Source organism: Cyprinus carpio, chromosome B9, assembly GCF_018340385.1.
Source record: "Cyprinus carpio isolate SPL01 chromosome B9, ASM1834038v1, whole genome shotgun sequence".
NCBI classification, from domain to species: domain Eukaryota; kingdom Metazoa; phylum Chordata; class Actinopteri; order Cypriniformes; family Cyprinidae; genus Cyprinus; species Cyprinus carpio.
Genome location: NC_056605.1, coordinates 28,185,745 through 28,208,505, shown reverse-complemented (window position 1 = coordinate 28,208,505; position 22,761 = coordinate 28,185,745). Strand labels below are relative to the sequence as shown.

The 22,761-nt window shown below is 35.8% G+C and overlaps 1 protein-coding gene across 2 annotated transcripts in view; it reads right to left on the bottom strand.

Annotated features, from left to right (window-relative positions):
* Positions 1 to 10,076: 10,076 nt before the first annotated feature.
* The window catches only part of LOC109068421 (anion exchange protein 3-like), a 67,473-nt gene continuing 54,788 nt past the window's right edge, over positions 10,077 to 22,761 (bottom strand). For both annotated transcript variants that reach the window (XM_042731802.1, XM_042731803.1), the window contains 14 exons: positions 21,619 to 21,784; positions 20,238 to 20,340; positions 19,859 to 20,043; positions 17,341 to 17,563; positions 17,041 to 17,259; positions 16,134 to 16,282; positions 15,795 to 15,989; positions 14,963 to 15,163; positions 13,523 to 13,612; positions 13,153 to 13,319; positions 12,812 to 13,065; positions 11,004 to 11,173; positions 10,318 to 10,491; positions 10,077 to 10,212 (listed from right to left, as the gene is read on the bottom strand). In XM_042731802.1, the coding sequence (XP_042587736.1) occupies positions 10,135 to 10,212; positions 10,318 to 10,491; positions 11,004 to 11,173; positions 12,812 to 13,065; positions 13,153 to 13,319; positions 13,523 to 13,612; positions 14,963 to 15,163; positions 15,795 to 15,989; positions 16,134 to 16,282; positions 17,041 to 17,259; positions 17,341 to 17,563; positions 19,859 to 20,043; positions 20,238 to 20,340; positions 21,619 to 21,784 (2,374 nt within the window). In that variant the 3' untranslated portion in view covers positions 10,077 to 10,134. The remainder of the gene's footprint in view (positions 10,213 to 10,317; positions 10,492 to 11,003; positions 11,174 to 12,811; positions 13,066 to 13,152; positions 13,320 to 13,522; positions 13,613 to 14,962; positions 15,164 to 15,794; positions 15,990 to 16,133; positions 16,283 to 17,040; positions 17,260 to 17,340; positions 17,564 to 19,858; positions 20,044 to 20,237; positions 20,341 to 21,618; positions 21,785 to 22,761) is intronic.

Sequence of the window (22,761 nt, the reverse complement as noted above, 5' to 3'; positions counted from 1 at the left end):
TCCTGAGGCCGTTCCTGAGACCGTTCCCGAGGCGGTGCCCGATGCCGAGGTCGTTCCCGAGGCGGTGTCCTTGTCCGATGCCGTTCCTGAGGCCATTCCCGAGGCGGTGCCCGATGCTGTTCCGGAGGCCGATGCGGGGCCCGAGATGGTTCCGGAGGCGATACCCGTGTCCAAGGCCGTTCCCGAGGCGGTGCCCTTGTCTGAGGCCGTTCCCGATGCCGTTCCCAATGCCGTGACCTGGCCATCGCCACAGCCTGCTCCTTACTGGCTCCCCGATTGGCAGGTTCCGTTCGGGCCACTCAAATGGCGAATTCCTCCCTGGCCGTCTGCACAACGAGAATGGACTGATCCACCGTGGCCACCTGAACTGCCTGGCCCCTCGTGGTCCCCTGAACTTTCGGGTCCACCGTGGCCACCTGAACTGCCTGGTCCCTCGTGGTCCCCTGAACTTTCGGGTCCACCATGGCCCCCTGATCTGACCGAGCCACCTGGGCTACCAGGGGAGCCATCACTGCCGGTCCCAGTTCCCCTACACGGGCCTGGGCCGCCATCCCTCCCCCCTGTTCTGCCTCCACCAGTCCACCTCCCTCATGGTCTCTTTGTTTTTTTGGTTATTTTGTTCTGAGGAGCATCTGGAAGCTGCTCCTTAGAGGGGGGGTAGTGTCACGGTGTCTGTTCTGTGTCTCCCTGGGTGGCCACTAGAGGTCTCACTTCCCCTTATCGTCACTCCACTTTAGAACTGCATTTCCCATAGTCTTGTCTGTTTCATCACTGCTCATTGCACTCAGCTGTCCGTGGTTATCAATCATTGCACTCAGCCAATTCCCCGTTAGCATTGTCATTTCCTTGTGTATAAATACCCCGGTTGTTCTGTCATTGTCACGGAGTCCTTGTTGAATGTCACCCTGGTTTGTCGTGGTTCTCGGATGTTGTGTATGTTTCTTGTTTCTGGACTGCTTACCTGGATTGTGACCTTTGCCTGGCTGACCATGAGATTTGGATTATCCTAATAAAACATACTGCAATTGGATCTACCTGTTTGTGTGCGTGTCGTGACAGTCTGTCTGTCTGTCTGTCTGTCTATTTATCTACCTATCTATTCTTGCGCTCTTGTTCAGATTTATTGAGTGACAGCAGAAGACGAGACAAAAATAACACTTTTCCCCCAGTTCAGATATGAATGGCTCCTCCTCACAGAGGGTCTCTAGTCATGTAGTCATGGGAAAGTCAAGTCGTTCTGCTTCCCGGTCTTTTTAACATCAGATTTTTATGAACAGTCACGCCAAACCCAGAGCATGACTCTACACTCTTCAGTCTTCAAGACAGCTCGTCCATGTGGGTCGTCTTAAACCAAAATATTTAATCCAAGTAATTGCGTATCCCAATTGAGCCAACAAATTACAGCCTACCTTCAAGTTCACGTCTCTGTAGTGCCAGGACCATTGCTACAATTCAGGGGCCCCAGGACAACATTTTTATGGTTTGGCCCCTACTTTCTACTAATGAGTAGGTTATACGAGTGGTTCTCAACTGGTGGGAAGTGACCCAATGGGTCACAATTCTATATTGAGAAAACGGGAGGAAACAATGCTAAAAGTAAGCGATAAATGCAACTAGTTTTATAATGCTGTATAGATTGCCCTATCTACACATGGTCATTTGGTTATTTTAATAATAAACAGGCTTTTCAGTTTGAAAATGGGAGGAGAAAACATTTCCCATATCGGTTGCTCTTTAAGTTAAATTAATTAACATTGTTGAGTCCATGCATTTCATAGAACTATTGATAAATTTGTCATATAACATTAATGTTTTTGGGCCACTTCTTATGAGTAAAAAATGGAGTTAAAAAAAAAAATGAGCATTTGCTTAAAACGTACTCATCCTCTGGCCATTCAAGATGCAGGTGAGTTATTTTTCTTCATGGAAACAGATTGGAGAAATTCAGCATTACACCACTTGCTAACATCACAGTAATCCACACCACTCCAGTCCATCATTAACATCTTGAGAAATGAAAAGCTGTGTGTTTGTAGGAAACAAATCCATCATTAATGCATTTTAACTTTAAACCATTGCTTCTGGACAAAATACCAATACATAATAATGCTTCCACTAGTGAAAAAGTCCATTCCATGTTGCGATCAAAATCCAACAACATATTTGTTTAAAATTGCTTTGGACTGTATTTACTTTTAAACTGTGCTTAATATATGCATAGTTCTCTCTCGATTCAGACTAAACAACACTTTCACTGGAGAAAGCAATAGTATAGAGGACTTGCATTTTAGTCGGAAGCAATGGTTTGAAGTTAAAATGATTTGCTACAAACATGCAGCTTTTCACTTCACAAGATGTTTATTGATGGACTGGAGTTGTGTGGATTGTGATGTTTTCATCAGCTGTTTGGAATCTCATTCTGACGGTACCCATTCAGAGGATCCATAGGTGAGCAAGTGATGTGATGCCAAATTTCTTTAAATCTTCTGATGAAGAAAAACTCATTTACATCTTGGATTTCCTAAGTGTGAGTAAATTCCCAGCAAATTTTTTATTTTCCTGAAAATAAGACATTTAATTGCTATTTTCTCTGTTCTCTCAGAGGCTACGTCGACCTGACGCTGTGTCTGGAGGATCTGGCTAACTCCACATGCTGTACAGACGCTTCCTACAGACACTGCATGCTGCTGGACATCCATAAGATTTATTTCTCCATGTGCTCATATATGCAGGACCCAGGTATTCCCATCCTGCTGCTGCTCATCATGCCCTGTGTCATCATCCCATTCATTATACCATTCCTCTGCCAGTACTACAAACTGCACGAGTACAGACTGCCAAAGAACTAATGATTGAACAGTGTGTTGCATTTCAGAATGGACAATGTGCATGAATCAAAGTACTCTTTATTCTTTTTTTTTGATAGGCCTCACAGTATATTTGAAGTGATTTTAATTTTTTAAGTATCCTAAAGACCATATTGTTAGATTACATTTATGCATTTGGGAGACACTTTATCCCGAGAAACTTATATTGCTTTCAAGGTACAACATTGTGTAAGTGTTTACTTATTCAGCAAATCTTATTTGTGTATGTATCTTATTTTGTGTACATCTTAATCATTCTAATATTCTGATTTGGTGCTCAAGAAACATTTCTTATGACTGTTGAAAACTGTTGTGCTGCTTAATATTTTTGTGAAAAAACAAAATTTTAAGTCCCCCCCAAGATTATTTGATGAATAGAAAGTCCAAATTAATATCTTATTTCGTTTATTATACCGTACACTGTCCTTAGTGTAACTTTTGATCAATTTACTGTGTCCTTGCTGAATAAAAAATTAAAACTTAATATTTAAATTAAATATCAAAACAACTTACTGAACCCAAACGTTTAAGCAACAGTGTATATGACCTGGATGGTAGCCAAAAAAAGTAATAAAATAAAGTAACAAATAAAAATAAATATTTATTTGTGTGTGTGTGTGTGTGTATGTAACATGTAATATATAGTATTTATATAACACATTTTATCACTTTTTTGCTACTGCTTAGCCCTATATTTTCACTGATTCATAGTGTTCACTAGACATAATAATTTACACAGTCAATGCAAAGGCATTTGAAACACATAATAAATATTTATTTTGAGACAAAAAAAATAACCATTTGTTGTACAGTGCTCTGAAAACAGTTTTTTTTTCTTTTTACAGAATAGCAATCGGTACTGCTATTAAATATCCACATAACATCATAGTATTTTCAGTATTGCTAATGCTAAAGTAATACATCAGTTTTACCATATGAACTCAAAATGTCTGTCTTATTTTCTGACAGACAAACTACACGTCTTTATGACCAGGCAACACTTTGAGATCTACTAGAGGTCTTTCTGACACAGTCTAAAATGATGCAAACTCAAAAACACTACATGAAATAAAGGATCTTTTCTGTTTTTTTTTTTTGTTTTGTTTTTTTAAGGTGTTATCTAGGGGTCATTTTATGTGGATCTAAAATACAAAGTAAATTAGTATTGTTTGTAATAGCATGTAACAGAGGTAAGCGTTTTCCTTTGTACAATGAGTCTCAGTAGTCTGAACTGATGCACTGTTTACAGCTGAGTAAAATGCTTTGTTAGAACCAAAACACTGGCTTTAGTGTTGTGTCTGTGTGCACTGCTGAATGCAAAATATGTTGGGTGTGAATGAGATTAATATAATCTGACTGCAAATATTTCTGATTGTCATCCATTTCATCACAACGGGAAGAAGAATGGCGTGCATTTAACATTCACAACATGAAAGCAAGTGAAAGTTCAGACATGAAGTTAAACAATAACACATCCTTCACAGCATCGGGTGGGTGGTCTGGACGATCAGGGTGGCACCATCCACCAAAACCCTACTCATTCAGACACTCATTTTGCTGTTGCACCATTCATACTACTTCCTTTTCATCCTAAAAACCACACACAGGAAACGGCAGTCTAGAATTGCCATTTATTCTCTCACATAACCGAGTTCACACAAAGTGTTTTCTCTTTTCAACTTCTCATTGGACCCTAAAATAAGAGAGGTACCAACGTCTTTAAGCTCCTCACAACTGTGTCCTTCAACTACAGAGAGCTTCTGGACTTTCACTCCAGGCGAAAGTCTACCAGATAGTTGGTTATTTGAGCGAGTAACCCGTCTATAAACATGAAAACTCTCACTGTGGTTGCACACACAGTAATGGACAAGAAATCTATGTCACTCCATGTACATTCACTGTGTCAGTCTGTCGCCCATGAAAGGATTCAGTATTAAAACACATTTTTTTTTGTGCTTAAAGGACAACCTCTCCTAACCTGCAGGAAAATTCCATGCCAGACATATTGGTTGCTAATAAATAAGAGCAACAAAACTGGTTAAAATTAAAATAATATAAAATACAACTGAAAGCAGCAATTATGAGGTGAAGCGCCGAGTAATTTGATTTATATTTGAAAAACTGGGCTACAACCACCTTTCGATCACTAGACTAGATTTTCAGCTTTTTAACCATTGAACAGATAGTCACAGAAAAGAATGTTTTGAATACAAACCCTCCATTGAATAGCTTTTATCCAGCATGCTCTAGAAATTATCAGAGCCAAACATGGAGAAAACTGGAATAAACTTTTAAGAGCAGCAGCAAACTTGTTGATCACTACGATTTGGCCCAAAACTGCAAGACACACCATCAGTGATTTTTACCATAGTTTAGTTTTTCTATTCTTTCATTTTTGAGCACTGAATGTTTTTTTTTAAGGTAAGTGGTTGCAAACAGTTTATTTTAGCTACCTTAAAAAAAAAAAAAAAGTTAGGTCAACTAAATTTATTTAAGTGTAGATAAAATATATTGACTGCAACCACTTACCTAAAAAAAGGTAATGTAAATTCAATGTATATATATATATATATATATATATATATATATATATATATGCAGTACAGACCAAAAGTTTGGAAACATTTCTATTTTTAATGTTTTTGAAAGAAGTTTCTTCTGCTCATCAAGCCTGCATTTATTTGATCAAAAAATACAGAAAAGACATGTAATATTGTGATATATTATTACAATTTAAAATAATTGTTTTTAAATTTATTATACTTTAAATTATCATTTATTTCTGTGATGCAAAGCTGAATTTTTAGGATCATTATCACATGATCCTTTAGAAATCATTCTAATATGATGATTTATTATCAAAGTTGGAAACAGTTCTGCTGCTTAATATTTTTTTCAGAACATGTGATACTTTTTTAGGATACTTTGATGAATAAAAAGAAAAAAAAAAAAAAAAAAAGAAAAAAAGAAGCTATGTTTTTAAAATATAAATATTTTGTAATAACAATATGCACTACTGGTCAGTAATTTGGGGTCAGTATTTTTTTTTTCTTTCTTTTTTTTAAAAAATAAAAAATCAATACTTTTATTCAGCAAGGATGTGTTAAATTGATAAAAAGTGATAGTAAAGAAAATATATTATTAGAATATATATTATTAGAATTTTTTATTTTTTTTTTTTGAATAAATGCAGTTCTTTTTAACCTTTTATTAATCAAATACATTAGACAGCAGAACTGTTTCCAACACTCATAATAAATCAGAATATTAGAATGATTTCTAAATGATCATGTGATAGACTGGATGTTACATGTGACACTGAAGGCTGGAGTAATGATGCTGAAAATTCAGCTTTGCATCACAGGAATATTTTTTTTTTTTTTTTTTTTAAGTATATTCAAACAGAAAACTATTATTTTAAGTTGTAATAATATTTCACAATATTACTGTTTTTTCTGTATTTTTTATTCAAATAAATGCAGGCTTGATGAGCAGAAGAATCTTCTTTCAAAAACATTAAAAATAGTAATGTTTCCAAACTTTTGGTCTGTACTGTATATATATATACTATATATATATATATATCTATATATATATATATATATATATATATATATATATATATATATATATGTATGTATATATGTATATATATATGTATATATATATATATATATATACACACACACACACACATTTTTTTTTCAGTGCTGGTAACAAGTTTTGTTACCCCTAAGTGTTGAAAAATTTACAAGAAAATTAATAATGGTAGAAAGGCTGACTCAAGGAATCACAAGGCCAAATGGTTCAACTTCAAGCCACATTGATCAAATGTTACAAGGAAATACTATTGACCAGTAAATTGTACTGTCACCAAATCATTCAGTCAGTTTTCCTTGAATGCAATGTGTAGTTCACCCAAAAATGAAAAATAAAAATCATGTACTCGCCCTCACACAGTTCCAAATCTGTATGACTTTTCCTTTTTCTGTGGATCACAAAATAAGATATTTTGAAGAATGTTGGGAACCAAACAACACTGAAGCCGTTGACTTCCTCGAAATGTCCCACAAAATAAAGTCAAACAGGTTTGGAAGGACATGAGGGTGAGTTAATGATCACAACATAAATTTTTGGGTGAACTATCCCATGTAACTTGATCTGAAAATCATCTAAGAAATGACTGGATGAAATTTGGAAGAGGAGCAGCACAATTTATTAAAAATCCAAAATGGCGATCAATCAACTAGGTTCTAAAGAGTCTGACAAGCTCAAAATTGGTTTAAGGCTTCCAAAGACAGAAAAAAATAGTATGAAATCCAACAAATACAATAAGGTTCGTCCAAAAACTTCACTGCTTGGGCTCTCAAATGTAACACCGCTACAAAGTTGGGCCTGTATGTTCACAATCCATGGATCAAACCAGTTATGTAAATAGTGCAATAGACAGATCTGTGCAACTTAGCGTTTAGTGCTAATTCACAGTGGAAGATGAAGATTGCCAAATTCAAATCCCAAAAACAAGTCTCTCGGTTTCTTTTATGTTCCTTTCTGTTGGATTGTATTTACTCGAAGCAAGCCTGCAGAGATCGAGTGACGGCAGTTGGAACAGCAATGGCAGTGCAATAAACGTCAGACCGTCCATAAAGCAACAAATATCTTCAAGATATATAAAGCAATTTTTTCCCTCATAAAATGGGTAAAAACTCACTCTGCCTCTGAAATGGCTTTTTTTCTGCTGACATCATTAAGTGCGCTTATATTTTAGCCCCGCCCCTTCATCACCTGTCACCATTTTGGCATTTAATACTCACTTTTCACAATCCAATTAAATGTTAAATAAATTCAAGTCCAACCCTTCATTTTGTCTAATCAAAAATCCTGTTTCATCAGATATAAGTCAAACCCAAATGCCAGTTTTCCATGAAACCTCACTGAGAACTCCAACGAATCGCCTGAGCTATATGAAAAGAGCCACTTCTAAGTAATAACATTTGTTGCTGAAGCAAAGATCTGTTGCTGCCAAAGGCTTCAAACACTGGGAATCTGATTCTAAAGCATTACAGCCAGCTTGTCCTCATCCTATTTCATCTCTCAGCTACATCCCAATTGATAAATGCTGAGGGGGAAAATGAAAAACCAATGTTCTACTCTTTTGGCGTTCACACAGAGCTATCCGATGGCTCAACTAAGATTACATGGTAAAACACGTCTGATGTGTGGCTTCACATTAAGTGCTTCAAAGACCTGCCATTCACAACCACAGATCTCCACTTACCGCTCTTAGGCTCGAGAGCAGCACTTAGGCTTGTGCTTTCCAAGAAACTAAACATCTATTCAGAGTAGCACAGCACTGCATGACAGATATTTCTTTATTGCACAATTTCCTCTTGTTTTCACACTAAAAAGTGGGGAAACGAGAGGCAAAAAGAAACACGTGTGGAATATGTGTTTGTGATGAAATGAGTCTAGCATGACTAGGCCAAGGAATCTGTATTACACATAAACAAATTCAATACACTCATGGACAGCACAATATTTACAGTCCGAAGGGCAGCTTTCTCTAAAGGCAATTGTCCGAACTCAAAACATGAGTGTAATGGAACAATTCGTCCTGTTTTGTTCAACAAAAGACAGAGATGAAGATGTTAAAGGTGAAGTGTGTAAATTCTATTTTTCTCCAAACTACACATCTCCTATTGGTCGGTCAAACTGCTAGTCCCGCCCCAAACTCAACTCATTGGCTGATCGTGTCGGGTTGATTAGGATGCTCAAACAGAGCAATGTTTTTAATGCTGTTGCATATGAAGTTGTGTTTGGAATGAAGATTTTTTAATATAGAAAATACACACATCACCTTTAAAGGATTTAAAGGCAAGGGAAATGTGGATTTGTTGGCTTAGCGAAGATTTTGACAGGTCGTGTGCTTCCTTTTAAAATAGCTAAAGTTTGTCGCTACTTTCCATGAACCTGACTAACTATTTGGCAGCATGTTTTATCGAAGCCAAAGTTTCTCACTCACTGGCAGTTTGACAGCCTTTGGAAATAGCATTGTTTTTTTCTATTTTAAATTTTTTATGGCTTTAACCTGTCTCAGTTGAACTGTTCCCGAATACACTGCAGTATAACAGCATAAGGAATGGAATTAGTTCTTTGAAAAGGGTCATGTTGAAAACGCGCACACAAACGCACTAATATTTATAACAGCAACATATTTGGCCATTAAAACCTATAGAAATTCTAAATGCTAAATGTATATAAAGCAAGAAAAGCTAAGCTGCTCAAAGAAAAAATTTTTTTTAAATCAAATATTTTGGGGAATCTTCAAGACAAATAAACCAAAACCAAATGAGATGATAATTAATACAAATAAATTAATTGATTAAAAAAATAAATACACTTTAAATACAAATTTGTTTGGAATGAAACCATGAACTGGCAGCTAAACATCAACTTCTGATGGAAATAAAAGAAAGAAACAAAAAAAATTAAATTAAATTAAAATGAGATACTCTTTTAGCAGTGAATCTGTTTGGAAGGGAAATCATGAGCTAAATAATGTTTAGTTGTTTTTTTTCCTATTAAAGGTGCTGTAAGCAATGTTAGCTGTTTCGCTAACCCCCACAAGCCAAAGAATTCTGTCAGGAAGCAGGGACATTTTTTGCATGCTATTCCATAATAAAAATCACTTATAGCACCTTTAAATGTATTGTAACTACTGCATACATCGATCAAAGTAGTATCACTACTGCATAAAGTACGTCTAAAGGGACTGCAAGCACAACAAAGGGACTGACCACTCTAAGGGCACTGAGAGGTCGTGCTACTGTAATATTCAGACTCTGTGGTCAATGCCTACAGTAAAGTACAAGGCAACTAAGATCTACAGGCAGTAGGTCTGGACTGCATGGGTGCAGTGCATTGGGATGGGGTGAATAGGAGGTGTAAGAACCAACCTATTGGATTAGTCTCACCGTCATTGCACTTTGGGAGGTCTAAGGTGCATGGGTTGTATCTAATCTTATATTCAAAGGTCACTGGGCAGCAGCAGACAAACATGTAGGCCACATTTTGGAGAAAAAGGAAAATAGTATCCAAAACATGATCTGTGATTCTTTTCAGAACGGAGGTTTAGAAACTTTCAAAGTACATGTGAAATAATTCTGAAAGAGGGCAGTGCATCAGAGTTCTTCCCATTCTGTAAATCATTCCCATTATCCAGAGACCTGCATTCGATTGGTCAGTGAAGAAGAGGTGAGCCGTGTGACTAGACAAGCATGTGGATCTCGTTGTACTCATCCCGTCCATCTTCATCAAAATTGGGCGAATCCTCATCAGCATCCAACTGCAAGAACAAAAACGACATTTTAAAAAGAAATCAACACCAGGTGGGTTTTCTCAGCTGACTGCTGCTTGTGTTCGGACAAACATGAATACAACATGAACTCACCGCTGCAAGCTCTCTCTCCTCAAAGATCCTGGTCAGGATGAGTCTACGCAGAGGTACGGTCATGATTAGGATGAAGGGAAAGGCCAGAGAGGCTACGGTCGACTTCACGACCCACAGCAGTGCGATACACAGCAACTGAATGATGGTGAACATGTTCATACGCCATGTCTTCACCTGTATGTGAAACAAATCATGCCTAGAATTATGACAAGGTCTATAGTAAAAAGCTTCGATTTTGCCTTTTTTAAATGTAATATGTATTATTTTTGTATATTGTCAGGCACAACTTATTTCATAAGTCTCTTAGAAATGGTGCAAATAGCTCTTATTTGTTAGATTTCTTTGTTTCATTACTTTGTTGATTTCAAATTTTAAATGAGCTTTTCAATCCTAGATTTCCAATGTAGTCTCAGGCTTTTGAACAATGCACAGTGTTCAAATTTGTCATATACGGTTAGTAGTTTTCATTTTTAGGGTTGTGTTAAAAAGTGCGAAATGAAATGGTGATTTGTGCGCCACCTTGTGGGTGCTTCGAAAGCTTTCAAACAGAATCCAGATGTCAATTTAGTACAAACTTGTAGCATCTACCATGTGGAAATCAAACACAAACACATATAATAAGCTGTCAGCACTGCGTTTGTAAACAACATCACTACTTCCTCAAAGTCTCAGGAAAAAGTGCTTACCTTGGTAACATAGATGTGGTCCGGGTGATGTTTAGCAGGTGTGACCATGAGTGTGATTCGCTCATAAAGCTGGATACCAGTAAGAGACGTGATGCCCATGTACAGAAATATCCCAAACAGCACAGCCAGAGGAATATGACGCAGCACATCTGTCATCACTATAGACAAGCCTGCACAGAGGTGAGGATTGACAGAATCAGGCAAGTTTTTATACCTAATTTAATTGAATAGTATTCTCTGAAAAAAAAAATATTAATGTCAACTAGAAAACTTGAGTGGTCTGAGATATAAAACAGATGTTGTTGATACAGCAGTAAGCCACTCAAACCATGCATTACAGCATTACCATGGTTTTACTATCATGCTCTTATGCACAACATAAGGCTGAGTATGAAAACCCCCTCTTAAAGCGATAGTTCACCCAAAAATGTAAATTCTGTCTTTAACTCACCTTTGAGTTGTTCCGAAACTGACTTCTTAAGTATGAAAATAAAAAAATACTATGGAAGTCAATGGGGACCAGAAACTGTTTGGTTACCCACATTGGTAAAAATATCTTATTTTGTGTTAAGCAGCAGGAAGAAACTTGAGGGTGAGTAAATGATAACAGAATATTCATTTTTAGGTGAACTATCCCTTTAACCATAGTGAAATCATGGTATGCCAACAGTAATATGATAAAGCACATCATTAATCAATAAATATTTCAATTTAATATACTGATAAACAGATTATGTTAAGTACTTTTTTTAATGTAGGAAGTACATGATTAGCAAGCAACGCAACACATTTCTGGTGTGTTCATTGTAATTGCAGGTTTTGGAGTAGTAGAAACTTCTGTCAAATTCATAATTGCATCTGCAAGCTCAGACTTTTCCCTTTTGACTGTTTTGATGTCATATAAAAACAAATCAAACAGCAGCAGCCTTAGCAGCTGAAGGTAGTTAATTACTTCTAAACTCATTGCCATTTGATGTCATTTTATTACAGCTGATGCTATCAAGTTAATGTGATTTAAATTAATGTGATTAAATATTATATTGTCATCAAACTCAAACATAAAACCTCTTTGCTGTTACAAAACACTGGTATCATAACAATCTTGTGATTATAGTGATACTGACTGAAAGTGAATGCAGCACATACTGGTTTGAGGTCAGTAAGATTTTTTTTTCTTTAAGAAATTAATACGTCAGCAAGGAATAAATTGATTAAAAAGGACAGTAAAGAGTTTACAAAAATATGTATATATATATATATATATATATATTATATATATATATATATATATATATATATATATATAATATTATATATATATATATATATATATATATATATATATATATATATATATACATTTCAAACAAATGCTGTTCTTTTGAACTTTTTATTTATCAAAAAATCCTGGATTAAAAATATGATTTTTATTTTATTTTATTTTTTAGCAGCGAATTAGCATATTACAATGATTTTTGAAGGATCATATGACACTGAAGACTGGAGTAATGATGCTGCAAATTCAGCTTTGCATCACAGGAATAAATAAAATTTTAAAATGTATTAAAACGGGAAACACTTCTTTTAAACTATAATAACATTTCAAGAGATGACTGTTTTTACTGTAGTTTTGCATAAGAGGCTTCTTTCAAAAGCATTTAAAAAAACTGACATTTATATAGAATCAATAACGAATACTGTATAACTGTGACTGCACGGTTATAAAGTCACAGGTGAATTAACACGGTTCACCCGGTTCGTTTTCTGTCAATATCTGTTTTACACAATTCTGTTTTAGTGTTTCTTACCCACTAGGATAGCCACACACATCCCTGTCACCCTCTGCTCTTTAACTTCTTGAATCATGGGCTTCTCTCCGGGGGCAGTGGCTTTGCTCATGACTGTCAGTGCATTCACGTGTGTCACCGAGCGCACAGTGGCGGCAGTCAGCCAGGGCAGACCGAAGAGCGGGCAGACAGCTCCTAAAGTCACTATCAGAAGCAGGTCCAGATGAAAGCCAGAACCCTTGACCAAACGCCGCTCCTTCTTGCTCACTATCAAGCTGCAGACAGGATGAAGCCACAAAAGCATTGTAATTGTATTGCATTTCCATCTGAGCTTAGACAGAACGATCTGTCAGCTTACTCACGTGGTGATTTGAGTCTCCATGAATATGAGGATAAAAACCAGCAGGGCCGGGATCACTGAGGCCCCCATCATCCAAACAGGGAAAGGCTGTTTATCTCCAAAGGGGCTGATAAACCAGCTCCGTTTGTCCGGAGACGTGACCGAGAAACCAGAGGGGACGTTCAGCTTCTGCAACCACAAAAAACACAAGCGCTCGTAACACAAGGATTCATTGGTTACAGCGCTCTGCCAAACCAACCACACTGTAATACAGACTCGGAAGAAACCTGGCTCCAATTACAGGCCAGTGTTTAATAAGAAGAGTACGCTGGGAGAAGAGTTTCTTTATGGTAGTATACATACTGCACATGACAGTTTAACAGTGCGGTTACCTGTGTGTATGTCTCAGGGATGGTGCAGTCCACCAGCACGGAGATGAGTATAGAGATAGGAATCCCGAAATCACCAATGATTCGTCTGGCCTTTGATGATAACAGATGATACACACACAAACAGAGGATACCAAACTTCTTAATCAGCTCAAAATGTTTGCTCAAAAGGAATCCTAACATAACAACAACAAAAAAATCATGTTTGCAATCAGTAATTTTGTTGATTTCCAGTAAAAACATCATTAAATTGAAATGAATTTGTTTGAGAAACAAAACCGATTCGCCAAAAAAAAAAAAAAAAAAAAAAAAAAACTATAAAAGATAGGTAGAGAAATGTTGATTTAAAGGTATACTCCATCCCAAAATGAAAATGTTGTCATTAATCACTTACCCCCATGTCGTTCCAAACCCGTAAAAGCTTCGTTCATCTTCGTAACACAATTTAAGATATTTTGGATGAAAACAGGGAGGCCGGAGTAACCCTTTAATAACATTAAAAAAATTAAAAATAAAAAAAAATAACTCTAATGCTTTTAATTTTTTTTTTTTTTTTTTTTATTTTTTAATAACAATTATATGCGATTACATTTGTATATATTTATACGATCAGTATTAATATGGTCAATATATTAGTATGGTCAAATGTTTAAAAAAAAAAACACACTTTTTAAGTAATTAATCCCAATTAATTGCACCTACCATGAGATTTTGTAATCACAAATATATTTTCACATTAATTCTCCAAACTGCTGTACAAACAACATTAAAATGGTATATTTTAAAATTTTATTTAATGGTAACTTTTTTAGTATGTTAAAAAAGTTAACGTTTAGTATGTTAAGTAAAGTTAAGTATTATGCAGAGCACTATTACCAATACTGATACCTCTATGAAATGGATTTAATGGATTTTTATCAGTTTCTGTGGATAAAATACATATAAAATATGTAAGTAAATATAGCCATTTAACATTAGTCAAATTTGTGCCATCGTTTTTTAATATTTAATATGCTGTTACAGAGCATTAAAGTACACTTAAATAAAGCCATATACAGTAGTCAACATCTGAAGTGGATCAAAAAAGTTCATCAAAGTTGTCCTAAGACAAGAACGCATTTTGGTTTTAGGCTTTAGGACAATTTTTTTTTTTTTTTTTTTTTTTTTTTACTTCAAAAGGTTTTGATCCACTTCAAATGTTGACTAGTGTAATAGCTTTGTGAGAGAAACAGACTGAAATGTAAGATGTAATTCACAGAAAATCTCGATATGGAGTTTGCAAGAAAAAAGAAATGATGACAAAATGGTTTGCTTCTCTTGATTATTTTGCTTTAAATACACCTATTTATTTTAATGACTACATTTTACTGGAAAACAAGACAAAAATGCTGATTAAGCAAAGGATATTTCACTGTGCTGACGAAATAACACCCTACTGCAAACCTTTCCACCAAGGAATCTGCTGTTACGAAACTTTCGCAGAAAGAAGGCCACAAAGAAGGTTCCCATCATAAGCACTAAGGACAGCAGGGCTGTGTTGGGCTGGTTGAGGATGGGTTCCCCAATCACACTATGCCCTTGAGGGAAGGCAGGCAGTTCAGGAGCTGTAGGGTAGCTCTTCATCAGAGGGTGCTCTTGAAACACCTGAGGAAAAATATTTAAATAAGCATAAAACCACACATACATTGGGTAAATTAATTACATCTATTTATTTTTTAACAATTTTAATTGTTACATTTTTAAATAATATTAAATTAGTTAGTAATTACAGTTAAAATATAATTACCTTCTTTTTAAATGTTGAGTCAAATAGTTAAATTTAATTAGATTTATGTTTTAAAATAAACAGATTCAAATAAAATACTCAGAACAACAGCTAAAATATAGCCTAAAAATATTACCTTCTTTATAAGAAACAGCACACAAATACATTAGATTTATATATTTAAAAATTGACTATTTTATTTATATTTGTGTGCTGTGTATTACAATTAATTTGTTTCAACTATTATTTGAACTATTATTTTAAGTAGTTTCACTATTTTTAAACTATTAATTATTTTACTCAAAATACCTACATATTTTAATTGACGCTTTTTGATAATCATTACATTCTCTTATTCTCTTATCTCTTAGTCTCAGCACATGCAATGTTGCCTTTAAATTTGGCAAAAAGAAGATACCTTCCTCTTAAAAAATCCTTAAAACTCTGTGTAGTTAGGCAGCTCACTAGATTTCAGAGCAGAACTTGCACCTGCTGGTATTGGTGACGTACCTTAATGAGCTTAGAGAAGGTTTCATAGATGAAGATGAGAGAGATGAGAAATGCAAAGATCTCCTGGGTGAATGGAGAGATGTATCGCACGAGGAAGCTTCCCTCAGCTGCCACGATCACTAGGACAATGAAGATGAGCCAGAACCCGATCCACACTCGGCCTGTGAGATACTCGAAGCCCTGCGCCTGGCAGAACTGATAATGAGGAAGAACAAAGAAGGGGCGACAGGGAAGATAGCAGATGGAAAAGAGAGGAACAGGAAGATAGAAAAGCAGACAAATGTTAATGTAATGACCTCCTTTTCTTCATAATGGTTGAAACAAAAAGACAAAAAGTACCTTATAAAAAGCCTCCTCAAAGACCAAGAGTGGTCCAGAGAAGCCAATTATGAGCAAAGGCTGTCCTGCTAGCAGGGAGAACAGCACTCCCACTGTCGCCGTGGAGATGATGAGTTCAGAGACTCCCATCATGCCTTGTGTCTTCTCACCTAAATAAACGGGAACATAAAGTATGAAAATATACCCATTTCCGTCACCTACGAAAAAGAAATCATGCTTTGGTAAATCATAATTATGATATAAATAGTGGAAATAGTCATACTTCTAAGAACTAAAATCATTTAATTTATAATTAGGACTTTTTTTGTCATGAAAATAAGAGAAATTACTAAAAAACTAAATTATGAGATGATGACTAAGTATAAGATCAAAAGTAACAACTCACAGGACAATTCATATTTATGATATAAAGAGTCAAAATTAGGACAAAAAAAATAATAAAGTCAGAGTACAATTTAAAAGGGACAAAAATATTAGAAGGGACGAAATATCATGAGACGTCAAAATTATGAAAAAAGTTAGGCTCATCATGACATTTTATCTCATAATTATGACATAAAATGTCAAATTATGACACCAAGTCCTTTAGTGTTTCAAAATTATAACAAAAAATCCTAAGTATGAGATAAAAAGTAACAACTGCCAAGCCAATTCATATTTATATGATATAAAAAGTTAAAATTATGACATACTATGTTATAATTATGACTCACTATGTTATAATTATGACTCTTTATCTCATAATGACTTTATGTACATTTTGACTTTTTATAAATGTCATAATTTCAACTTCTTACATCATAATTCTAACTTTTTATTATTATGATTTACCAAAGCATGACTTTTTTCTAATGTGGTGGAATGGGCTTGTATATTAAACAGACTCCACTATCAAAGTCTCACTTGCCTAATAAACCTCCAAAGGTGATAGTGGGCGAAAGAGCAGCAAAATAAATGAAAATGACAGCAGCGATACATTGTGTGTCCACGGCATCCTTCAGGTCGCTTATGTAGCGTGGATAACGGCGGCGAATATCGTGAATCAGACCTCCAAATGGAATACCAGAGCGCTTGAGAGGATCAACATCAAACTGATCCTCCTCCTCCTGTTCATCCATAATAACATCTACAACACAAACAGAACAGGTCAACATTAAACGAACAGACAAACTTGAAAACGTGATCACAGATGCAGTAGGTATTCCACCTTTGGTCTCCTGCTCAGCTCCTGTCACAATACTGCCGCATTTCTTGAGCTCCCTCTCCTTGCGCTTACGTAGCATCTGTTTCTGGAAGGAGGCCAAGGTCTTCAGAAGGTCTTTTCCCTCAACGTCTGATGGTGGAATTACAATACTGCAGTCTAAGAACTCGTTGATGCCATTAAGCAGGTCCTGTCTATCATCAGCGAAGTACGCTACCTCATGGAAGTTCTGTGGAAGGTCAGGAAAAACAGTGAACCTGAGTGGTTTAAGTCACTAGTCAATTTATCATTTTAACAACTTTTGACCAGTAGGTTGCAGTCCTGAAACTTCTCATCATATCAATATTCAACAGCTAAGCCAAGACAAAGTCTTACTTCCTATTTTTAGCATGGTCATGAAATTTGTAGAACGGGGTTGAAAATAAAACTTGGTCTAAAGATCATCTTGTACTCATTATGTCCAATCTTCTCAAAAAATTTACAGAAAATAATTAAATTAAATTGCACTGTATTTTACATATTCACTATATTCTATGTAAAATCATTTTCTATTTTTAACTGTTTTAAATTCATTTTAAATACGTCAATTTTTAAATCATTTCCAATGTTTTTAAAATTGCCTGTTTTATTTCTATGTAAAATCATTTTCTATTTTTTTGTTATTATTATTTTTCTTCATGATTATTTTACCTTCTTTTATGTAAAGCACTTTGAATTACCATTGTGTACGAAATGTGCTATATAAATAAACTTGCCTTGCCTTGCCTTGCCTAAATTAAATTAAATTAAATTAAATTAAATTAAATTAAATTAAATTAAATTAAATTAAATTAAATTAAATTAAATTAAATTAAATTAAATTAAATTAAATTAAATTAAATTAAATTAAATTAAATTAAATTAAATTAAGGTCATAAGTTGAAACTTAGAATGGAAGACTATAAGCAAACCAGAATCATAATTTTGGGCCAAGTCATTTTGAAGTTACAATTTATTTAATTTTATTTTTCTTTTCATAAAACTGATTAAAAGCACTTTTAGGATATAATGCCACTGATAGCCACAAAGTTTTGTTTCAGTTTGCAAAAGAATTGGAGAAATACATGTACATTTTACTTTGTGGCTTTGCCATTAAATTCATTACAGATTTATTGGAGAATGGGAAAGAAGATCAAAAATCCATTCATTGACCTTTGTGTGGTTTGGTCTGGAGATCATCTGACCCAACTTTGAAGATTGGGCAAAATTTGCAGAAGTACCAATTAAAAAACTATTCCATCAAATTCAAAATGGCGGACAGGTAATAAGGCAAAATGTGACTCAAAGACTGACTCAAGGAATCTGAGCAAACCAGAAGTGTAATTTCAGGCCAAGGCATTTGGATTTCACTGGCACTGATACTCTAGTTTTCCCCCCAATTTGCCAAAGCCCAGGGTGCTCATTTCTGTTCCTGGAGAACCTAATTAACTGGTTTAGGTGTGTTTGATGAACTTTGCAGGAAGGTATATATACAGGAACAGGAATGAACACCTCTAGCCTAAGCACTGCAGAGATATATCATCCATTCCTGTTGGCCTGTCCCACCACAATTCATTACACGTTTACAGAACAATGAGACAAAATCAATTCTGGGATTGTGTGGCTTGGTCTCAAGATCATCTGTCACTATTCTGGAGAAGACTGGAACAAATTTATAGGTGGTAGTTAAAAAATTATTTGTTAAAATCCAAAATGGCAAAAGATTTAGTCTGAACTGAACACCATGACCCAGTGAATCATAAGAAACAGCAAAAACAAATATACAACGTTGAGCCATTTTTGGCACTGTAACAGTGGTTCGCAACCAATTAGCCAAGATATTTGTCACAGGACAAAGCAACAACTAAAAATCAAGATATTTCTTATTTACATGCACCACCACTTGGGCATTTTAATATATTTTATGAATATACTTTTTTTTTTTCTTTCTACATTTGCCAAGTTACTTTAATATGAAATAACTGATCACATAGAAATTGTGAGTGAAAATAATTTTTTTAAACCCTAGTAAATGACGAACGGTAGCACTTTAGTATAGAGACCAATTCTCACTATCAGCTAGTTGTTTATTGGCATGTCTATTAATAACGTATTGGCTGTATAAATTCCATTGTTTGGGAAAAGTCTGTGTCAATTTCCACACCAGATTACAAAGGAAGTTATGCCTCCTATAGGCTTAAATGCTATACTATCATTTGTGGTTAATGGTTTGGCAATAACGAGAATTGGACCTTAAAATAAAGTGTGACCTAACGAACAAATGGAAAAGTCATGGGGCCTCGAATATTGTTGTGTACAATGGCCAGCCTTGGACTCAAAAAGGTTGAGATCCACTGCGTTATAAGATTTCAGATATACTGACCCCAGAATTTTCAGAAAAAGACTAAACAGCAGAAAATAATGAGATAGAATTGGTCTATTCACATATTTGTTACTTGGCCCTAATAATCTGCAAACCGTGATATATATTGCATGCAAGATGAACCTTATCGGACATGAGGGTGGAGAAGGAGCGTCCAATCTCATGATAGTCCATGTTGGTCTGCGTGGGGCCCAGCAGCACAAAGAGGAACCGAACGGGGACGGGGACTTCCAGAACGGACTCCAGCAGCACAGCCTCGTTGAGCCGGACAAAGGCCATCGCAGGCTTCTCTAAGAACTCCACACACCCTATAAACACATTTACTGCGGTAAAAAATCAAACCACACAAACAGGGATCCAGTGACAGAAATCAAATACAACCGAAAGCATTAATCTTCGCTTAGCTGACTGAGGCATTATTGGAAAACTCTGGTGCGATGACTCAACATCATCTCTGGACCTGAAAACAACAAACGCTGGAACGAAACGCTGCTTTGCTTACCCACTAAGACCACAGTGGCCTCGGCATCCTTGGGAATCTTTGCCAGGAGTTTCATAGATCTGGCGGCAGCATGTCCCTCAGCTGGGACAGGGTGGGGGTTTTTTTTTGTTGACAGAAGAACATAGTTAGTGCCATTTGAACGTCACACATCAGCCTCAAGCTGTGGCAAAAAAAGCTTTGGCAGATAGTGCATGCATAGCTGCCCTCGCTCCGATTATTTATTGTTCCACATGACTGTTTCGCTTATGTGTTCGGGTGACGGGTGCGAGTACGTTTTGTGAATTTTAATGAACCATTGTGCCTGTTTTGTATCACCGAGCGCAAATCTAAACCTACAGATCCAGGTGACAAAGTGGAAAAGCGAATGGTAAATCACTTTAAATCAATTTAACACAATACGTCTTCACTTTTTATATGGGCTGTTTCGAATGTGCCAACATGTTTAGCCATGGGGAACATTCATAGTTTCACAGCTAATGTATCAAAAGTTTAACTGGAAGCACCTGTAAACTCACTATTACTCTTAATCCTGCACATGTGGCAGAGCAGCTTACATGATCCAAGCATTAGCGGAGCTGCTAACCAGGCCCAGACCGAACGTGCAGATGTGTTTTCACTGCAAAAAAAAATATTTTCTTGCTTAGTATTTTGTCTTGTTTTCCAGTGCAAATATCTAAATCAAGATACTGTGCATCTAAGCAAAATAATTGATGTTTTTTCTAAAAGAAATACCAAAATAAAGTGAGTTTTTGTTTAAAGTAGGACCAAAATTCTAACTTCATTCAAATGGAAAAATGTGTTTATTTTTCTTACCCAACTGGCCGATTGTTTCTTGTTGTAAGCAAAAACTCTAAACTTAATATCTTATGTCATTTTGTTTCTTAAATAAATGTATTTAAAATATTTGAAGTGGAAAAGACAAAATACTGAATAAGAAAATCATTTTTTGCAGTTTTGTTGATTTTACCTGAAAACCTGTGGGATTCTGTGGAATGTATTTAAATAGGGTAAAATGTGTTCAGTACAGTGCTACACAGTGTAATCGACTTTATCCAAACCCTCGCAAATGATCAAAACAAACCAGCCTGACCAGACTTTTGGTCGATCAAGTCCAGCAAACCACTGTAGGCTAGTCTAAGCTATTTCTTTCCTCAGTAGGCCTGGATGTAACCCACCAAACATTTGCATCACATCTCTTGGGTGCTGGCCTCCAGAGCAATGCACCCTGAACGGACCAAGGGGTACCACAAAAGTCAACGTTGGTGTCCTCCAGGTGACAACCTCTAGCCCATTAAGTTTGGCAGCAATTATCTAGTAGCCTGAGTCCTTTCTACAAAATGCACACAAGAAGCAAGCAACTCACAAATAATGTCACAAACACCTCTTTGTCATGTTCTGCCGCTTTGCTGTCGTGCATCTCCTCATGGTCCTGGGACACCAGGGGCAGGCTGGTGTCGTGAATGTGATTGTGGTTGTGACGGAAGCCGCCCAGACTGGTGACAGAGTGGTTCCGATGGAAAAGGCCTTCTTTCTCATCATTGGGGTGACTGGACAAAAGAAGGTATTGATAAATCTAGTGAGAAATTTTTCATGTCAGAATGTTAAAGGCACAGAAAGTCTGCAAATAAGATAAATGTAAAAGCATATTCTCTCTCTCTCTCTCTCTCTCTCTCTCTCTCTCTCTCATGCATGAAATAAGAAAAAAAAATTGCTAATTGTTAACGGGTTAAGAAAATTTAATATATATTCTCTGAAAACAAATCTTATTATCTCACATATTTTTCTTCTTAATGGATTTAACATCTTTTTGGATGAAAGATGAAAATACTGATTAAGTAAACACTTTTTTTTGTTTTGTTTTTTTGCAACACAAACTCTCTATTCTATAAACACGAGGCATTAAAGGGATAGTTCAGCCAAAATTAAAATTCTCATTATTTATTCATCTTACTTTTACAGTGTTTTGTTTGTCACAATGTTGTCATTCACCTTCATTAAACTAAAAAAACAGCAGCCAAAACAAGTTAATATGGGTCATATGACAAGAGGGTGAATAAATGACAGTATTTTCATTTTCTTTTTGGGTGAACTATGCCTTTAATAGTGAAAATGTTATGACTTCGAGTCCATTTATTCTTTTCTGTGAGACAAATATCCCTGCTCTCGTGTTTATTTAGCTCCACGGGTACAGCAATTTCCTTGCTTATCAATATCCAAAAAGGCAATTTTCCATCTTCGCTTGCAAAATTTGCAAAGCAAACACAAAACCCAACATGTCAGGATATCAGAATCCAAACTGCAAAACCAAACCACATTCCCTGTTCGCTCGAAGAAACACGTGCCAAAGCAATCAGTAAAAAAAGCTTAAGACAACAGAAAAGCAACATGCGGCTAGATAACATCAGGGAATATTTAAACAGAATACAAACTCTAAAAATCAACGGCTGAGGCAGTCCAATGAATTAATAAATGCTTTTATTGTTTTTTCACAAAAGACTAATTTTGGTTTGCTCTGGGTGCTTCT